We start from the raw sequence: 21,424 nt of genomic DNA on the forward strand, positions 1-21,424 counted from the left end.
ACCAAATACGAGATTTCTTACTTTATTTCAATTTTACAGAAATCTCAGGAAGCGCATCCATGAGAAAAGGGCTCAGTTTTCTACTACTACCTAAATAACAGTGTACTGGGATATAAGGTCAAAAAGTCGAGTAATATCTTAGCGATGAAAATCTTTAACTAGGCAGAAGATGCTGGTGTACAATGCTGCTAAATCAAGGTTCAGGGACGCCTCTTCTGACAGACTATGTAAAACCTTCAAAAATATTAATCAAGAATTTTTCTAATACCTACTTAGTAGTCTAAGACCAAATTGTGAAACACACTTGAAAGAACAGGCAAGTGTCAATAAACGTTAACAAAATCTGTTCAGCTATATTATTAAATCATTAGAAACTCTTGTTTTAATGTATCCATGAACCATTCTAAAATTGTGGAGGTCCTGCGAAAGCAGTAGAAGGAAACTGCAAGTGTCCCTTTCAGACAGCTGAATGCTACTGGTCTTCAGACAGCTGTCTCAATTTGACTGACCTCTCATAAGGAGCCAATGTTAAAGGTATTTTCTGTGAATATATTTTTAGCTTCTATTAATAACATTTCTTGAATAGGAAATATAATTCTATTTGGTTTCAAGAAATCCCTCTTAAACTCACATATTTTAAGGGACATACGGTCAACTATTTATGCTTATCATTCCCTTAAAATTAAAAACAAAAAATGAAACTCAGATTCAGATGTGTAAGGATGAGAGTCTAAATACTGTTTAAGAGCAAAACAAAACTGGCTTTTTTATGAAAAAGAAACCTACAGTCAGCTTAGCTCATGTATCTTCTTCATTTAAACCATAAAGAGTACTAATATTTCTTTGCAAAGACCCATCAGCCCCATGAAATGCCTGCCATGTCCACGCAGCCTTGCAGAAAGAGATCACTATCTGTAGCCTACATGAGACACAGGAGACAGTAGGCCTCAGTTATTCTATTTAGCACATGTAAAAAGCACCACAGAAGTGTGTCAATCATTTAAACCTTCAGCTAAGATCTCATCTTCACTCAGGGTTACTTACAGGAAATAATTTTACTTTTTAAAAATACATTGAAAACTACAAATATCGAGTATTTCCAGTCTCTGTATGCCTATATTTTTTTTCTTTGTATTTGCCATAAAACTCTCTAAAGATCTTAAAAGAAACTAGTTAAAATATGTTTTGTAAGCACCGAATTTGATCCTGGGTTGATATGCCCTTAGATTAAATAAGTCACTTTGTGATTAGAAATTAACTCATGAGTTCAAACTTTTAATTTGGTAAATAGTGCTATATTGAAACAAAAGGATAAATTCCATATTCTAATATTTAAGGAACAAATTCCATGTTAGTATATTTTATATATCATCATTTTATGGACCGGATATCATATTATGTGTCTAACTCAATGAACTTGATCAACATCAGCATAAAATTATAATATTCAGCAACTGAGACATGAAATGCTGTTAGAAAAGCACAACTACTGAATCCTTCAAAATCTTTCAGTGCAATAAAAAGCAGTTTAAAGGGTGAATGTGATGGTTACCAACACACACATAACTGGAACCTGTAGAGAATCAACTGCTTAAGTGAAGACATATGTGTCAAACATAAAATTAACAAGCACAGAGGGAAGCCAAAGCTATTAATGAATGGTATAAAAATTTAAGAATCCACTTGGAAATACCTCTCATCGGTTCTAAATTACCTAATTCATAACTCACCCTTAGGGAAAGGTTTGTTTTCTTACAAATGATTAATTCTGCAAGGTGGCACAAAAGTTTGAAAATGGCTATCAACTATAGTGATGGTATATACAATGTGGTGAGGCATAGGTCTTTTCTCAGTATGTATAATTCACTTGACATCAGCAGGAAAAGCTGGCTGCTAATTTACGTGTGTGTCTAGGATTAGATCTAGTGAACATTTTTCTCATGCAGACCATTGCCGTCCCGAAGTACCCTTACTTAAACTGAAATCAATTTATTGTTAACTACTTAGCAATCAGTGTTGGAGCTAGCAGTATGCACACACGTTATAGAAAAAAAATTGACCTTTCGTCAGCAATAAAAAGCATCTGTAGGCTAAAAGGAGGAGATGATTATTTTCATGTATTTCAGTCATTTGGTGTATTGTTGCTGCTTTTGTAAGAGCATCTACCCACAACTCTGATGAAAATTCCAGATTTGCTCTTAATGCCTTCTTAATGTGCTTAGTGCCTTCAAAAGTAAATGATTTCTGTGTGTTGTTTTATGAAATTAAAACAATCCAGAATAAGAGAAAGAGAGAGAGAGAGAAAGCTGCTACCATGGCACAAGATAATTCCACGTGCGGAATGTTAGGGTCATGACAAGCTTAATAAATTCCATAAAGATACCCTGAAAATAGCCCTGCAGGATACACTGCATACCTGGTCCTCACTCTCCGTTTAGCCACCTAAAGTCAATAAATCAGTGGCTCCTGAACTCATTGCATTGCCAGACTGATCAGGTTCTACTTGAAATGCTAGGCCTTAAGTTATTATCAGCTGGTTTATAGGGCAGCACCGGAAGGTCTGACTCATCTCTGAGGACCTAGTAGAACCCTTGAGTTATAAGTGTTGAATGAGATTGAGAAATCCAGAGAACCATTTCAGGCTGAGATCTCCTGACCCCAACCCACCCAAGAGAATGACTTGATATGGAAAGTAAAACATCCCTCTGGGATGCCAGCGATACAGCTGCTCAAGGTCAGTGCTGAAAGAGGGACCAAACGCTTAACCCAGGCCGTAATCTCAAACCAAGGGACTCATCTGAAACAGAGCCTGAACAGGAACTGGGCTGCCAGACCACTCCTCTAAGGTTTCCCACAGGATGTGTAGTGGTTGTAGTTCAAGGTGCTAAAGATGGAGATATTAATTTCTCCCAAAGTAGAATGAGATCACTTACTGCATCTTAGACTGAAATAGACCCAGCTGTGACTAACACTTGCATGACTTATGGGCAGGGGCCCGAAGCGAATGCCTAATTTTTAGGATTAAGAAAGGTATTCTGTTTTGAAAATACTATTATACATGCAGGTGATATATATTTATATTTCTTAAAAACCACCTATCTGCTCTGTTATTAGCATATTATAAAGCATAGTACAGGACATATGTGTAGCACGACTTCCTTCATGAAAAAAACTTAAAAGGATATACATTTGTGCAAATATAAACACAAAATTTTATGGAAGGAATCAGAAGGAAGTGTGATCAAAAACTGAAGTTGGGGGCATGAAGAGAAGAGGGAGGCTTTCACTTTTCATTTTATGTCTTTCTATTTTTCTATAGTGATTATTTTTGTTTATTTTTGTCTACAGGGGTTATCTTGGCAGTAAAATGAAGAATCACATTTTGTTTTTATATTTTAATCTCTATATATTTAAAATTCCCTTATAAGTACTATATTAAAATTTTAATTAAAAAAAGCAACAATCTCAATTTGGGCAAGTTATCACAAAAAAGTTAGTAGGATTCATTCAAAAAATATTTACTGGTCATTATTATGCACCAGGTAATATACCAGGAGCTAGGGATATAGAAGTCAAGAAAACAGATAAAAAGTAAATAAAGAATCATTGTCAAAATGTATACATATAGGTACTATCGTGAGATAAGGAACCAGACGCTGAAATGAGCAGCTTCCCAAAGTCACAGAGTTAGCAAGAGGTAAAGTGATGAACAAACCAGGAAGTTCTTTACCAAGGTATCACCTGAAGTTACTCTTCATACTGTCTTTGTCTATGTACTGGAAACAGCAGAATGCCTTCCCATTTTAATGATAGGCAAACTAAGGTTTGCAGAATAAAATGGCTTGTCCCAAACAACGTCATTATTAAGTGGCAGAAATAACACAGGGAATAATACAGAATACTAGTAAGTGTCCTCTGACATCATGCGACAATAGTGAAGAAAATACGAAACAGAATGTACAGGAAAATATGTTGAATCTAGTAAGACCTAAACAAATATAAGGATTATGGTGATGTGTGTGTCTATAGTTTAGGTATTACATCTGTACTCTATGAAACGTTAAAAAAAACAACTCCAAAAAACTTACAAACTAGCTGGCCTTGCATATTTTTACCCAACACAAAATAAATGTATATAATTGGGTCTGGAACTATTTTTGAAAGCTTCTCTATATACAAGAAACATTTGCAACATGTACATATATTTACTTCTCTCCTTTTCATTTGAACTAAACTTCTGTTAGCAGTTTTTAAAACTCTATTAAGCACCACTGCATAAGTTTTTATTATTGAGACTGGAAGCACCTTGGTTTCTCCAGTCCTAAGTGAAAATACTAATGACTGTCAACCAATTACACGTAGACATTTAGAAAATGACAAAGAAACTTTGGAAGCTGGTGGATAAGAAATTTCATTAATATTCCTCTTGGTAGAAGTGTAATATCTTTCTCATTAGAAGTGTGTTTGGTACAATTAGGTATATCTTGGCCTCTCTTCAAGAAGACTTAGTTACTGGAGAACTGATAATTAATAAGGCAGTATCATCTATTACATAGCAGGATAGCATTCTAGAAGAATGCAGATATTAAATGAAATATCATGGATCTGTACATCTGTTTTATCAAACGTGAAAAATGTATATATCTTTTATGGAAAGTTATTAAAATATGGAAGAGATAGCTCTCATCCTAAACACATTACCTAGAAATTACCTTTTTGCCCATAATTAAATCACCTAGAGATAATCACCACTGGTATTTAACATATTTCTTTTAATCTCTTTTCTATGTACTTATATAATGCTTAGATCGTGTTACACATACAATCTTGTATCCTCCATTCTAAACTAACATTGTATCACTAGCGTTTTCTTAGGACACTAATGTTATTTATAATTATAATTTTTAATGAACATATAATACTCCCTTGTGCAGGTACACCATAATTTACTTATCCATTCTCCTAAGGTTAGAAACTGAAGTGGTTTGTAATATTTCTCAACTACAAATAATGTCTTAATGAATACCTTGAGCATAAATCATTATTTCACAGAATTATGTACTAGTTTGCCTATTAGATTTACCACGTGGAAATAAAAATGTTCCATACTCAGCATAGACACGCGAATTTTTCCCCAGGTGTCTTGAAAGGTACATGAGGGGTAATAATTATCAATTTCTTAGTTAGGATCACATAAATGTTTCTTTTCTAATTTATTAAAGATAAAAAAATATTAAAAATTCAAACACACACAAAAATCTCATTTTCATGTGCCCATCACCTAACTTTTAAATGATTTTCAATTAATAGCTGTTCTTATTTCACCTCTATCTTTACCTATTCCTCTACCTGTGATTATCTTTGTTAATTTGATAAATCAGAAATAATAACCGATTTTTACTTGCTATAGTATTTTTCAAAACACATTTCAAAAGTTATAAACAAGAATACTTGAGTGGTCCTCATTTTCAGATTCTTCATAAGCAAATCTGGGTATTTTATAAAATTAACTTTTTAGTGTCTTAATGAAAATGTCCTTTATGGACATTTTTGCAAAATTATTTTTAGGGTTTTAATGAAAATTTAAATTCAAAAATAGTAAGGCTTAGCCTTTGACGATCAGTACACTGAAAACAGTACAAAAATAGATCCCAAATCACTAACTCATAGAAAGGAGTATTGCCATAAAAGCTAAGAAATACACAAGCCTGGTTTGTATTCTGTGCTTTGGAAGAGTTTGTTTTTTTTTTTTACTCATTTTTTCTCATTTTGAACAGTGAGCTAGACCATCTATTAGTAAGAAAGGTGTGCTACAAGAATAAATGTAGACCATTTCTTGCATCCCTCGTTCTCTGATGACGATGGCCAAGTGGGAACACAGGTACCTGTAATAACCAGGCATCACGATGTGGACGCCAGCACTGGGCTGGCAGATAGCTGCGGCATCCTTATCATCCATTTTGCGCACAGTGTCTGTGAAAGGTCCCGTGGCATTGATAACACACTTGGCTCTTACATCAAATTCCTCCCCTGTGAAAGAAAGCAGCGTCAATCACACACCCCGTTTGTTTCTCTGCTCACTGACGCTTTGGATTATTAATTCATCTCTTAACTTAACCTATGGTAGATCATACTGTATGCCACACTAAGTGACACGGGCAACCAGAGTCATTGAGAAGTCACACAAAAGGTTCGCATGTGAGTAAATTTATTGAAACCAAGGCCAAACCGCAGGAAGAAAAACATGCCACTTTTTCATTTCAGCTCTCATTCTAGTTTGCAAAATGCCCGGCATTAAAGTGCCAAATAGGAAGAAAGTGAGTAAATTAGCCGCTTTCTCCTTAAAACTCAAATGTGTGAGCAGTGTTGCTGTGAGATGATATATTTCACAGTGCTGGTTTTGAAGGAAATGATGTAATTTTGAAACTTCGCCCACACGGCCGTAGAACTGGACGGGCATGAAAATCTCACCAAAGTTAAAGTGATTGACTTTAACGACAGGTAAACGCACTGCTTATGTCACCTAAATGATACTTTGAAACTTGGCACATGAGTGAATTTTCTTAATCACATGTTTTTGTAAAGAAAACAGAATGCATTCATAGCGGTGGGAATTTTGTGGGCATTTATTATGATCATGATCATCATTATTGTTTAACACAAAGAAGAAAAATTGCCAGGTCCTACAAGGGAAAATTTTCACGTGAAACCAGTCATTGCTGACAATAAGGAATATAATTAATAGGACTCTGAAATCTCGCTTCAATAAAAGAGAAGTGACAGAAAAATTATCGTTCAGTCTTTATATAGACAAGGCACGATGCTAAGAAATCCCTCCCTGCCTGAGCCTTCGCATACCTGTGAGCACATCCTTGCACCGCGCACCGCTCACGCGCTCTTTCCTTGTCTCGGGGTCTGTCTCCTTGAGCAAGCTCATGACCTCCATGTAATTGGCCGTGGCAGCCCCATACCTGGCAGCAGTGAGAGCAATGGCAAGGTTCATCCGTGCGTCGTTGTGTTGTCCTGCAGCAAGGGAAAGCATCAGAGGAGGGACAGGAGTCACCTCGAGCCACAGACTGGTGGTACAGAAGTGTGTCACAACAGATATGTCACATCTGTCCCTGTCTCCCAGAATATACATGATGGCTGGTCAGCTCTATAGGGCATTATTTGAAAATACATGGGTGTTCTCGGTCAGGCATTTACCTGCCATTTCTGCAAGTGCACTCTGTGTACCACAAAAGGACGAAAAATCTCCCTTTCCTACAGAGCTCACATCAATTATTTGAAAGTTAAGAAATAAGTAATTATTCTCTCAGTTTGGGAACATATGTATATGTCAGACTTTTCCTAATACAGACAACCTGTATGCAAGAAAGTGAAGCAATTCAAAACTTCAGAATATTTGACACCCCAACTGGTGCTGATGAACAATTTTTATGAATATGTGCTCTATCTAATATTCAAAATCAAGAGCTTAATCTTTCATAGAGAATCTCTCGGTATTCTATAGAAGGATTTTTCTTGGTTTGAATTTTGATCAGAGCCCCTTAAAATGTAACACTTTTTTTAATTGTACATAAAAGGTAAGAAATTAAGCAGGGCAAAATTTAATTACAGAACAATTCCTACCTGTATTGTTAAAGATTTATTGCTGAAAAATCCTAGTTAAAGAAAACTAAGGGGGAGGCGAAGGGGGGAAAGATGATTAATCACTATAAAATACTGGCATCACTAGAGACTTTTTCTATTTATTATTGCCAGTGGAGTTAACGCTGACCAGGAAGAATTACTCTACAGCACAGGGGCCAGGTTCTCTGTGCCCTGAATAATTAATTACCCAGGGCTAGATGTATTGAAGCAGCGTTCAAATTCCCACACATTGGGATCAGTTCTATCAAGATAATACTGATAAAGGGGTGAATTTATAATGGATATTGTTGTTGATTTATGTTGCCAGCATACCAAACATTTAGTATAAATGTTTTATGTAAAGTTTCTTCCTTGTGATTCAGTCTGCACAGGGCCAGAAGCACTACACAGGTAATCGGTTCCAGCTAAAAGGGCACAGTTACAAAGAGAGAATCAATGACAGGATTCTGCCACCCCACCCCGCAAACATCTTATTCTAGAACCGCTAAACTAACGCAATCAGCCAAGGACTTTTCCCTCAAAATTAAAGCCTCTATCAAGTGGAGAACGTACGTTAAAACTCAACATGCAAAATAAGGAGTTATTTTATCCAAAAATTAACAGAATGAAAGTAGAAGAAAACAGCAGCAGCAGCAGCTGAACTATAAGTGGGAAGAAAGAAGGGTAGCATTTCTATCAATTTCAACTCAGCACAACCCTAAAGATGATAATGGTCAGTAGGTACATTTAAAGTTAAGTTTAAGAAACTCACTTTTATTCACGTACGGCTCATTTAATATTGGAATATGCTTCACAAACAGTCCAAAGAGACAAAATAAAAACTCCATTATAGATCTTCTCTTTAAACTAAAGAGATTACACATCTAAACTGAAGGAAGTACTCATCCCACCCGATCTTCCTAGTGAATTTATGTACACAATAATGAAACACCCTACGGGTAGTACAAGAAATCCAAGTCATGTTCCTATGGTAGGGGAACTCTCACCCATCCAAGTGTGCCTTGATTTACACACAGGACGGTTCTCTGGAAAGTTATGTGAAAATCAACTATTTTAAAACTTATATGATGTCACTGTTCAAAGGAACCAGGCAGAAAGCCCACTTATTAAGTGACAGATCACTTTGTAAAGTGGTATTATCTATTCACATGATCATCTGGTAATGAAACTCTAACTTTTGAAAATACAAAATCTTTCTTTTAATACCTTTCTAAATTATAAAATCTCATTGGAGCAGTATTGGTCTAGTTCATCAAGCTCTACTGTTTCTGTACTAAGATATACCTCCCTCATTAGCTTCCAAATCCCAATACTTCTGAAGGTAAACAAGATAAACCTCAGTTAAAAGTGTGAGGTGGAAACAACTTCCTTTGGTCCTTATTTTGCATGCCCATCCTGATACCTAGCAGCATCTGCCTTGACTCGAATCAAAAATGGTACTTATTTGTGAAGGTCCTCACCTGCCAAAATTCTTCTACTGCCTTTATTCTACCATATGGGGTTGTTAAATTATTTACAACTCCCTGAACGTCCATGTCACTTCACACCTTCTTGCCTTTGTCCACACTAATTCTTTTGGCTGGAAAACCATTCTGGAAGCTCCGGACAAGCCCTATTCCTTTCTCATGAGCTGATTCAATATCTCCCATGAAGACTCTCCTTATCTGTGCTGCGTCCCTCCAAGGCCAAGTTGTTCATTCCAGCTTCTGCATCAACACTGGAACTTGTACATACTATTTTTATAGTCTTTATGATACTAGTCATCCCTGTACCCATCCACTTAAAAAAAATAATAAGCCTTGGTTATGAGTCAGGCACTGTAACAAATGCAAGGAACCCAGTGGTGAGAAAGATACAGGGAGATCTCGGTTCTCCTGGAAGTAGTATCCCACTGTAATTACTATATATATGATTTCCATGTCTCCTCAGCCTGGTCATGGGAAGGCAGGGTCTTACTTGTTCACCTTTTCCTTTCCTCATTAGTACCAAGCACAGAGCAGGTACCCAGTAAGTGTTAAGTTTAGCCAAATTCCATTCGATGTGTTAAATAAACAGGTTTATTTATAGTCTTCTAGATTTATAGAAATCTTACATGATTATATAAAATTTTATAGTCCTTATAGTATTATCTCTAACTATAGAATGGAATGCTTTGTCTCAAGTTAAAAACAAATTTCAGACATCAGTAAGTTGGTGGCAATAAATTTGAAGGGAGCAGGGAAACCCCAGAAATGTGTAAAGTCTTAACTTAAACCCAAACTAGCCCTTATATATAAGTTGAATAAGTGGGACAGAAATAGAAATGGATATGAATGATTCCCTCAAGACTTAACCCTCAAGTTGCCCTTTGCTCTGAAGGGAAATACAAACACAGTTATTATAAGCTCCTAAAAATTGAGGAGTTAAGTAATTTGACTTCCCTCTTGGCCCAGGAGCTCACACCTCTACCCAGAAGTCCCCTCTTTGCAGACATTCAGCTTAATTCATTTACCTGCTTGGATTCAGGGCAGACCTCCCCCTCCCCGACCCACATTAAATTCACCCTTTACCCTGAGACACCCAGATGCTCGCAGTGCATGTTTCCTGTGATAAGTGGTGTGTTTTCACTATTCTTAACTAAATCCCCCCCAACTCCCTTTCCTGACATTTTGAAAGGTATCTATATGCCTCCTGTAATTTTATTTCTGGAGTAAAAAGGTTTTGACAACACTGCATGTCATTGGAATGCCATACAATAATCTCAACTCCCCCACCCAATTGATCTGCTTATTAAGTTTGGATTTTCAAATGCCTTAGAGCCAGGCAACATGATACGATTCACTGATCAGTGAATAGCTTTACGTTGGCACTTACGCAAGGACCCAGACGGGGACTGTGAAAATCTGTTTCCTACTCTGTTCTCCTTTTGCACTTGAAATCTTACATATGTGCACGTACTGAACTTACAACTCAGACGAGAGGAAGCACATAGGAGGTGGAACTATAACTGTTTTCCCTTGTTTAGAAAAACAAAATATAAAATCTACCCACCAAAGAGATGAAGGTCAGTAGTGGCAGAGAAGGGTTTTGCCGTAGTCCGCAATGGCCTTGCACCCAGGATGGTGAGAGATATTTTAAGGGAAAAACATTTTAAGATGTAATTTTCTGTAAGATAGGCCTCAAATATAAATATTTTGGGGACAGAGCAATATAGTTCTCCTCAGAGGGTTTCAAAGTTTGGCAAAAGTTAATATGCAAAATAGCTGAAAAAAAGAGAAACAATCATTGAATGTATAAAAGGTATGAAGAATGAGTAAATATGAAAAAACCCTATATGTAACAAATTAGCTGGCATTTTCCTGGTCCTTCAGATCTAAAATTCCATGATGCTCTGAAATCCTACATACAATCTTCTTTTAATACAGCCTACTGTTAAATGGCCATTTACATAGATAGCCACAGACCAATCTATGGACCCAGAAACCATATAGAAAGTTTAATTGTTAGCAAAAAGTTAGTTCTTAATTAAAATAACACCATCCATAACTTTATCATCAATAAAAAGCTGCCACTGTGGAAATGCTGAGAGTACTTCCTTCTACCTCCCTGACCTGGGTCTTATGCAATCATGTGGTTACTTCTAGCAGAGGGAAAAAGGATGCTAGTGTGAAAGAATACCTCCCTAAAGCTTTAATCCCATTTCTCACAAAATTCACAGGGCATGCTTTATTGTCTCTGACTGACACTGAGTGACACAATGACCTCTCTGAAGCTTCTTAACAGTCTGGCAAAGGTAATTCAAAGGCTAACACACCAAACCCAAACTGATTTAATAGAACCATTATATTTAAAATTTTCCTTTCTCATGGGAAGAGTGCAGGTAGAGGCAGAGCAAAATAGGGGTGTGTGTGTGTGTGTGTGTGTGTGTGTGTATGTGTCTTTGGGTAAGGGGATTACTAAATTCTGGTTTAAGTACATACGATGAGTAAGCTTGAAAAGGAAAAGTCAAATGAGAACATACTTTTCACGTAAATTATAACAGAATGCAATTTCCCCTAAAACTAACTTATTTATAAAAACGATTATTTGTGTGAGGAGTGGAAGGGATCAGGGAGACGCATGAAACAGTTTAGGGAGCATGTACCTTACAAGACACAGCTCTGGGCTTGGGATGATTGGGTCATAAGTTTTGAGTGAGTCACTAACCTGGTTGGGGGAATGTAAGTGAGGCACTGCATCCCTCTGGGTTTCAGTGTCCTATAAACAGAGAGGAGCTGGGTGGGAGCCTCTGAAATTATACAATGCCTGTAATGGCTACTCTTCAATAGCTACCTCTCTCTTTCAAGATTTTACTTGCAATCTCTTCCTCATTTCTGATTTCTCTTTGGCCCAGCATGTTTAAAAAAAAAAGATTGGGATTAGTGAAGACCAAAAGATAGGCGCTTTGTAAAGGAAGTCAGAAAAATAAAATGAGAAATAATATTCTTCCATTAGACCTAGAATTATAACGAAATCTTGATTTGATTAGCTTTTATGAGCCACATACTCTACTGCAAAAATTGTCCCAGTTCTTCACCCCTCCCTGTATCCATGCCCATTGCCAAGAGTCTTCACAGTGTAGGTTCCCACTTTGCCTCTGGACCCAGCCATGTGAAATTGTTTTGGTCAAGGGAACGTTAGCAGATGTGATTTTAAAAGGAGGCTCTGCCAGTGCCATGAAAATGACACACCCAGGCTAGCCTGCTGGTACCAGGAGGGCAATGAGAGGCCTGTGGTGAATTGCCCCAGTCATCCCAGCCCAGGCAATCCTACATCAGCTGACAGACAGTGAGTCTCTGCTGAACCTCCACACATGAGTCCAAGTTCAGCGGAGACCAGAAGAATTGCTGAGCCAACCCCAGACAAGATCAAGAGAAGCACCTAGATGAACACGCCAATGCGTGAGCAATAAACCCTAATTGTTTTCGTGCTGCTTAGGTTTTATGGTTGTTATGTGGACTTGTGGCAACAGATAACTTATACAGGCAATGTAGCCAATTTTCTAATAACATCAGTCCCAGCTTACAAACAGGTTCTATCTTCGAGACTGCATTCTAAGATGGCTATTCAGAACACAATTAATTTTCCTCTAGAAATGCTATAAATAGATGGTGGTAGGTGATTCAATTGTGGCACAAGAGCTATTTAGTGCATAGGGTACCTGATTAAGGAAATTAATAATAGCCTCGATGCCCACCACCCCCTGCATTCACCCTAAATCTCCAGGCTGACCAAAGAGCTCATCCTCGAATAAAACTCAGCTCTTTCACACCTCTTACTTTTCGCTCATGGTATCCCTACTCCATGGAACATCTTACCCTTCCTGGTAAACTATTGAAATGTTCATCTTTCTTTCATGAAACCTTCCCTGACTCCTCTCAGACACAACAGCCTTCTCTCCTCTGTGCTTCTATGGCACTATGTACATATCCTTATTACAGCACAAACTATTTTCTAAATAATTGCATTCAATACTCACTCATTTATTGAGCAAATATGTACTACATGCTTTTAAATGTGCCAGGGATTATTATGCTAGGAGCTGGATTTACAACAGACACCCAAACAGACATAGTTTCAGGCCTAGGGCACCTTGATTCTAATAACATGTTCCTAGAAGATAGAGGACATCTTATTCAATTTTGCTTTACCAGTGCCTAATATAGCATTTGCTACCTGGTAGACATTCAGATATTTGACGAATGCATGAATGAATGAATTATAGAACACAATCCCAGGTCAGAGATTGTTCAAATATGGGAAATGTGCTCAGGTCTTACAGATTCTAGGAACAACCCCTAACCCCTAACCCTACCTCCACTATAGCTGTGGTTTCCACTGAACCAAGGGACTATGGCCTCTCTACCTAGCTACCCAGCAGACAGTAGAAACAGGATGTCTTCTACCACAAACTTTGGTCAAAGTACAAGCAAAAGAAAAAGGCCAGTGATAAAGTTAAAGCAAGCAAGGGCTTGATGTATGATCAGAACAGCAAGTGGCATATCCCTTTGACAAATATTGATTGAGGACATATTATGAGCCAGGCATGATGATAGGCATTAGGGATCCCACTGAGTAGGGAAAATAAGCTAACCCTGGTCTCTGCTCTATGGAACCACATTCTAATGGGGAAGACAGGTAAAGTCAAGTAAAACAAATTAAAGACAATTACAAACTGCAATAACGGCAACAGAAGGGAAAATAGGGGGCAGGGAGAGCAACAACCTGGGGAGTTAAGGAAGGCGGGGCAGTTAGAAAAAGTGGTCAAGATAAGCAAGAAGTAGAGAAAATGCAAGGAAGATTAAGTCCTAATAGCAAGACCACCACCTATAAACTTTAATCACTGCCAATGTGCAGTTATATCCAAAGCTTATATGAAGCATAAACTATCAGAAATGTGACTATGGTATTAGCACAACTACATTTGATTAAACAGTGTCTGCAAAGTGATTTTTTGTCATTCATACTTTAAAGCAGTCGTCTATAGTTTATATATATCAATACTGATCAAGAATTAGGTTTAGAAATCTTCCTGGGCTGATGTACATTTTTGCAGGAAATGTCTTCTAGTATAGACTGGTGATACTCAAAAGCATAATATTCAAAGTTTATGAATTGGAGTAATTTGCTGTCACTTATCCATACTACAGTTCTCAGGAAGGGACACCTGTTAGCCCTGAGCATGTAATCATTTTTATTATTAAATACAAAGGTACAATTAAATACAGGCACAGAATGTGACCTGCATCATAATTCTGCCCAGCCCTTCTCTTCACAATATCCTTTTCATTATCGCAGGCCTTTTGTTCCTTCATCTTTCTTTTGTCTCTCCCTAAGTTTTCGAATAAGCTATTTACAACCTGAATAATTAGCAATCAGCGTGGATCTGTGGTCTCTGGCCCCGTGTAAAGGAAACACTGTGAAGTGCCTTAACATGACATATTTAAGCACATAAAAGTTTCTATACCCTCAGGGCTTTCCTTTCTTGAAAAAGTTTTAAATGAATCTAATGAAGAATAAGTTTTCTACTTTTCAGATACTTAGGAATCTAGCTACATTTTGAATGAAAATAAAACCACATTTAAACTTCAAACAACAGAATGCTTTGGGTATTCATTTTCTCTCATCTGTGCAAAAATGTCTGTACATCAGTTTACGGTAAAGACCCCCTCCCCTCCCATGCAGAACAATTAATTCTCTCTCTAGTACAAGTCAAAAATAGGTTTTTATACTTTTAAGGAAGAAAAAGGAAAAAGGAGCAATGTGACAAAAATTAAATGAAATGAAGTTGAAAAGTCAGGAAGCGTGACACACTATAGAGACTCTTTTACAGACCATACATTTATGTGGCCTAAAGCCACAGGTCATCCTCCTTAGTCGTTTGTGAGATGCACCAAAGTCACTGATAAGCACCTTTGAGGGTAAGGGTCTTTCTTTACTGAGAGCGGCCGTCTGGAATGCATGGCATCTTAACCCAAGATAACTGACCTGAGGATGCTTGAGATTTATTTCTTTAACAATTATATTTACTAAACACCTACTATGTGCCAGTCAGTGAGCTAAGTATCACCGTGGGGAGCAGACTGAAACGGATTGGCTCGGCTACCCCAGGACTCTGAGAACAAGAGCAAGTTTACAGTCCAACTTGGAAAGGTCGCAAGTTCCAAAAAGTCTCTCCATTTCTGAGCACATTTCCTTTCTCTTTCCTCTGCAGTTTTCCTAAAATATCACCAAGCCTAGTGCTCCAGACATACCTCTTTTTCTCTCTTATGTTACAGGAAGATCTGCAAGGCTTTGTTCATAGGAGTGTGGACTTAAGTTCAAGCCACATCTCAGCCAACCGTGAAACCTCACACTAGTTGCTTCATCTAAGGTGCTAGTCACACATCTATACAGGGGAAATGACAATGGGATTGACAGAGGTTGAGGAGTGAGATAGGGAGTGTCTGTTCTGACATCATAGTTCTCAATAAACATTAACTATTATTATTAGAAGGTTAAAAAATGTACTGAAAAGTCAAGACCACTTTGTACCTTAATTAAAAGATATCACTACTGCCCCAAATACTTAAAAAGTAAAAACAAAAAGAAAGCTCTGTATATTTTCTAGTTCTGAATGGTTTCTTGCTCATCAATCTGGCAAGCTTTTCCTGAAATGTGCTGACAACTAATCTCTAATCTCTGCACTTCCTGAACACTGCCTGCTCTTTTTTGTTTCTCTTTCTTTCGCTCTTTACGTCTTACCACTGATGCGCAAGGTATTCTTTTCTGTGTGCCATCAAGGATAGGAAGACAGGGGAGTGATTTTCAATCTGGAAGAAAAACAGCAGTGACAGGATAACAGAGTGTTTGGAAATAACAGAATCACCAAGTCTTCATCCAGAGGACTTCATTTTCTTTTAAAAATGGGGAGCCTCCGGTGCTTTGTGACCACCTGGAGGGGTGGGATAGGGAGGGTGGGAGGGAGGGAGACGCAAGAGGGAAGAGATATGGGAACATATGTATAACTGATTCACTTTGTTATAAAGCAGAAACTAACACACCATTGTAAAGCAATTATACCCCAATAAAGATGTTTTTTTAAAAAAAATGGGGAGCCTCTGCCAGTTTCTACCAAGGAAATCAACACTTGCTATAAACTGAGAAAAGTCAGAAGATCCAAGTTCTAATGCCTCAGATAGCCACTAAATGGATGTGTTTCTGTAACAAATAACTGTCTGGGTTTTGTTTGTTTGTTTTTGCTTCCCAGCATCCCCCCTTCTCCCCATCACAGAAGCCTCGCAAGAGGTAGAGTCCACCTGTCCCCTGCACACGGACCTCTAACCCCACTCCGCCAATCAGATGCTCCCCACACAGACTTCCATCTAGAGCTAGTGACCCAGAGAACCGGACACGGAGAATTCAAAGGTGGAGGCCAAAGAACAGCAGCACCATCCCGTACTAGTGGTGTGGGGACAGAGGTGTCAACAGCGATGGCAGACGGAGACACGAGGGGCGGTGATCAGCATGAACGTCCTTGGTGCACCGGTTCTGGGATAGGATCGCCTGCGGCTTTGGATACTGCCATTATGTATATCTTCAGCAGCTTTCCCAGCATCGCTGCCTGTTGTTCAGGTCCCCTCAAAAAGGTTTTTTCTCCTTAAGTCAGTCCAATTTATTTTTCTTTTGCCTGTGACTAAAAACCTGCGCCAGTCCCAAGCCCTGTGCTTCAGTTTCCTCGCTGCTGGAGCCACAGAGTGGAACTTCGTGATCTCTCTGGTTCCTTCCAGCTCTACCAATTTTATAAGCTGCCATCCCAAAATGTCAAATAAGCCAAATGAGAGTCGAATTCTATAACGAAGGAAAAGAAAGCCTTCAATGGGAAACAGTCGACCTCTCATAAAAGGACTGGCAAAAGTGAGCGATTCCTTTCACTTACCTAGGACCATCTCCCAGGCCCCGTCTCCTCATTTGTGTGTGAGTACATGCACACAACTTTTTACAAACCCACTGGAATGGCTCCACCTGCCCCCGGGGTGATTCCGAGTGTGAGCTACATAATAAATAACATGGAACCGTGTCCTAAGAACCAGCTGGGGAATGCTAACTGGAAACAACCTTTTGAGAAGCTTTATCTGCTGCAAGTGAGTCCTGTATCTTATCAGATTTCTGTCTCTAATCACGGGAAGATTCTACACCTTATCAAGTTGTTATCAAATCAGTCTGACCAGAGCCCAATGTCCTGATTGAAAAGAATGTGTACTATCACATGAACAAGAAAAGCAGGCTCTCAGCCCAGGGAGAGCACTGCGCCTGGAGACTCAGAACACCTGAGTCCAGGACACAGCAAGTCACAGACTGACTTGATGCTGGACACGTCCCTTTACCCATCAGAGCCTGTTTCTTCACCTGCAAAGCAGAGTTAACACCAACTTCTTTGCCACTGAAATCATCAGGTTAGAGCGTACAGGGAAGCATTTGTAAACTGGGAAGCACTGTGAGAATGAAGCTATTATTGTCAACAAAGATTTCCTTCTACTAAGTGTACCTTCCCTCTCTCCTTTTGTCTGAGATAGTCTCTTACGTGCTATCCAAATCATAAGTGTTCCTCAGTTTTCAGAATAATACCTCTGAGCAACCCAGATTCAATGTTTATTTAGAAACTTAATTTGGGGCTTGAACTCCAAAGCAGGAAGAAAAGTAAGAATTTAATTCTCTTTGTAACTACAAAAACAAACCTTTCAGATTCAATTTACAAATATATCTTTAACAGATATTGTTTCAAACTATAGTAAAAAATATCCAATTGCTTTTCCTTGAACTTGCTACGTACTAAATAAGCAAAATCCTGATCTTAATTCGGTCATTTAAATAGGTTTGCCCTGCTGGAAATTTTTATTTTAAACAGCAATCATGAGTCATGGATGACTCATGTGAGCCACATGGATGTTTTGTTTCTCCCAGGAATTAATAAATTAAGGGCAGGGACTTAGTTCTACCCACCGCAACCATCACCACCACTGATTTACCTCCAGGAAGGACAACAGTGCCAGGCACGTAGGAAGGTGCTAAAACATGTGTTGTCTGAAGTAATCAATTTATAATTCAATAGTCTGTGCATTCAGCTAATGCCCATCCATTTAGCAGAGCCTTATCACCCTGAGAGAAGTGAGAAAATAGATATTGTGAATCCTTACAGCCAAGATCACGCGATGAGGCAGAAGACCGAGGTGCAAATATTGTGAGAACCAGTTTAATAGGGCTCTTCCTTTAATGTCACTACCTACCTGCGAACAGCTAGTAGAATACCTGACATCTCCAAGATAAAAAAGAACACGGACAGAAAGTTTATACACAATGTAGTTATCAATGAAATTATGTCAATATTGCAACCAAACACATCAAATACTATGCCAGATGCTCTAGCCATATTTTTAAAGCCAACAGATTTGTTCTTCTGGAAAGATGAACACGACCAAGAAAAAAAAGACTAGACATAGTAAGAAAAAAAGATCTTCTACTTTGAGAAAGTAGCCTGAGTTGTAACTTAGTGATGACTCAGTATGACTGTTCATACTGTTCCAAAGACCAGAAAATAGATAACTGCATTCTATTATCTAATTTGAAAATGTTCATTTCTAAGTAAAAGAAAACAACCCATTTCCTGACACACGCATAAAAAAGTTTTGTTTCATTGCTCTAACCTTCAATGATACTTCAACTTCTGGCTGGCCAATCTGCAACTCATAAAATTTGAATATGGACAGTGTATTAGATGACATTGAAAATTCTCTTTAATTTAGTTGGGTATAATAATGGCATGGTAGCTTTAAATTATTAAAAAATAAAGAATAATCCTTATCAGTTAAATGTGCTTTCAAATGTTCTAGGTGTGGGGATGGCACACTTTTTCTGTAAAGGCCATTGGATCTCTATTGAGATCTCTACTCAACTCTGCTGTTGGCAATACCTAAATGAATTAGCATGGCTGTGTTCCAATAAAACTCTATTTTACGGACACTGAAATTTAAATTTTATGTAATTCCGTGCCACAAAATTTAACCATTTAAAAATATAAAAACCATTCTCGCATACAAAATAAGAGGCAGGTATGGATTTGACCTCTGCTCTAGGAGAAAAAGAAAGAGAGAGGGGAGGGAAAGAGAGGGAGGGAGGGAATAGATAAAACAAGAGTACCCGTGAGTTGATAATTGTTACAGCTGGAGATGGTACACATCAGTTCAAAATCCTACTTTCCTTCATGTATGTTTGCAAGCTTTGATAATAAAAACTTAAAAATTTATAAATCAATGAAGGGAATACTTTCCCAATGTTTATCAAATCATCACATTATATACTTTTAAATATCTTACAATTTTATTTTTCAATTATACCTAAATAAAGCTGGGAGCAGAGAATTAAAGCTTTAAAATGAGAAAGAGGAAGGAAGGAAGCAGAGAGGAAAGATAGAGGGAAGGAAAGGAAGATTATTTTTGCTGCCACCATCACCATTATGCTTATGGGGCTCCCAATGACAAATGTATAGTTAATCTGGTTCATGTGAAGTTTCCTTTACCCTGCCACGTGTTGTCAAACTTTCCACACCAATAAAACATGGTTGTTTAGAACTCCCTCTCTGGGGGAAAATAAACTGACAGTAGAGCTAATCAATGCCCCTGTAATAGAGAAAGACACTTCCAATATTCTACACAGTTTGATTGAAATCTGCACTCAATAAATATTTAAGAGTTTAAACAAGAAAAGATTCAATACATAGGCTATGGACTCATTTCTGATAAACTCTTACATAAATTAAAATTAAATAGTACCATTAAAACAAATTTTTCACCAAAAAGGTTTCAATGAATGTCAAAAAATGTTCCTTTTGTCTCTGAAATTCTGGAGCATGGTAACATGTAGCAAGACTCAAACATAAAACACTAACTACAAACAAACGAACAAAAACTAACCACATCCTCACATTGCTAATATTTCTTATAATATAAAAAAATAAAGTTAGATGCTACACAATGCCCCATCAAATTGAAAATACATTTATTAGTTTTACTTTCAACTCTTAAATACAAGGCTGGGACATACCATAAGTATTAGTAATGTTTTCACTTTTTAAAGTTTTAAAATGAAAAGTAAAAACAATACCATGCTCCAGCGAGCAGAGTTTCTTTCCCATATTCCCAGCAATTCTCAAAGTCTTCCTGGAAATGCTAGTCAGTGGTTAGTGTCAAAGAGAGATCATACTAGTTTCTATCTGAGATGGTCAAGGTACACTCACCCAGCTGTAATTACTGACAACCTTCAACTTGCAGGCTGAGCCCTAAGCAGTCCCTGAGTTAATCCTGATGGCACGTGACAATATATGAGGAGCCCCAGCCCTCCAGAATTAGAATCTGCCCACAAACTGTTACCTCCCTAGACAAGGGAATCCCTGGTGTTTACCAGGCTGCAGTCTCTCCTGCCACATACACCAAGCATTAGAGTCCCTGCCCAATATTGGACTTGCACTCTATGTTGCTACTTGGACTAGAACTCTGCTCTCATCTCAGCTTGCTTGACTAGAGCTCTGACATTCTGCCTAGCTCTTCCTTCAAGTACTGGCCCCTCTCTCTCTCCATTTCAAGGAGGTGCCTAGTATCCTCCATAGATTCCCCCTTCTCCCAAGGAATCCCCAAAATGCTGCCATGCACTTGACTCCACGGAGCATCACTTCACTGAGAAAACTGCTTCCCTGCTCAGACCCACCATCAGTCTCCCGCACACTGACAGGACTGGGATGAGTCCTGGGGTTGCCAAGTCAGCTGAGACAGGTGGTTAGGAAGACTGCTCTTGGACTTCCTAGCCACTACCCTTGGAAGACTGCTCATAGCCAGGCTACACCTTGAGCCTGCCTGTTCCTGGTTCACTTCTCTGCTTCTACCAACCTGCCTTGGGAGAGCCCTGCCCTCAAAAGTTATTGAAGGGTGTCCATAGGGTAAAAAACAGTTTAGCAGATCTAGCCACGGTTTAGTGCTGCCACATATAGCTATCTGTAAGAGTAGGTTCTGTGAACGTCTTACTGCCTATAGAAAATATGAAAAAGAGTCACTCATCTATCCTTTATCGATACCATAGTTCAGGATACAAATTCAAAGTAAATTTTACTTTATGAGCTTTAAGTTCACCTGGTCACAAATAAAAAATTTAAATGTCAAAAATATTGAATTCTAATTAAAAACCTAAGCCTAAGAATCAAAGACCCAAACAGACTATTCACCTT

The 21,424-nt window shown here is 38.1% G+C and overlaps 1 protein-coding gene across 6 annotated transcripts in view; it reads right to left on the reverse strand.

Annotated features, from left to right (window-relative positions):
- GPD2 (glycerol-3-phosphate dehydrogenase 2) overlaps nt 1-21,424 on the reverse strand; it is a 134,174-nt gene that overhangs the window by 27,710 nt on the left and 85,040 nt on the right. For all 6 annotated transcript variants that reach the window (XR_003001960.1, XM_024735957.1, XM_024735956.1 and 3 more), the window contains exons 7-8: nt 6,859-7,023; nt 5,886-6,030 (exon numbers count right to left, since the gene is read on the reverse strand). Coding sequence is in view for 5 of the 6 variants with exons in the window: in XM_024735957.1 (XP_024591725.1) it covers nt 5,886-6,030; nt 6,859-7,023 (310 nt within the window). In the remaining variant the exon portion in view is untranslated. The remainder of the gene's footprint in view (nt 1-5,885; nt 6,031-6,858; nt 7,024-21,424) is intronic.

Source organism: Neophocaena asiaeorientalis, unplaced genomic scaffold, assembly GCF_003031525.2.
Source record: "Neophocaena asiaeorientalis asiaeorientalis breed wild unplaced genomic scaffold, Neophocaena_asiaeorientalis_V1.1 scaffold72, whole genome shotgun sequence".
In the NCBI taxonomy this organism is placed as follows: domain Eukaryota; kingdom Metazoa; phylum Chordata; class Mammalia; order Artiodactyla; family Phocoenidae; genus Neophocaena; species Neophocaena asiaeorientalis.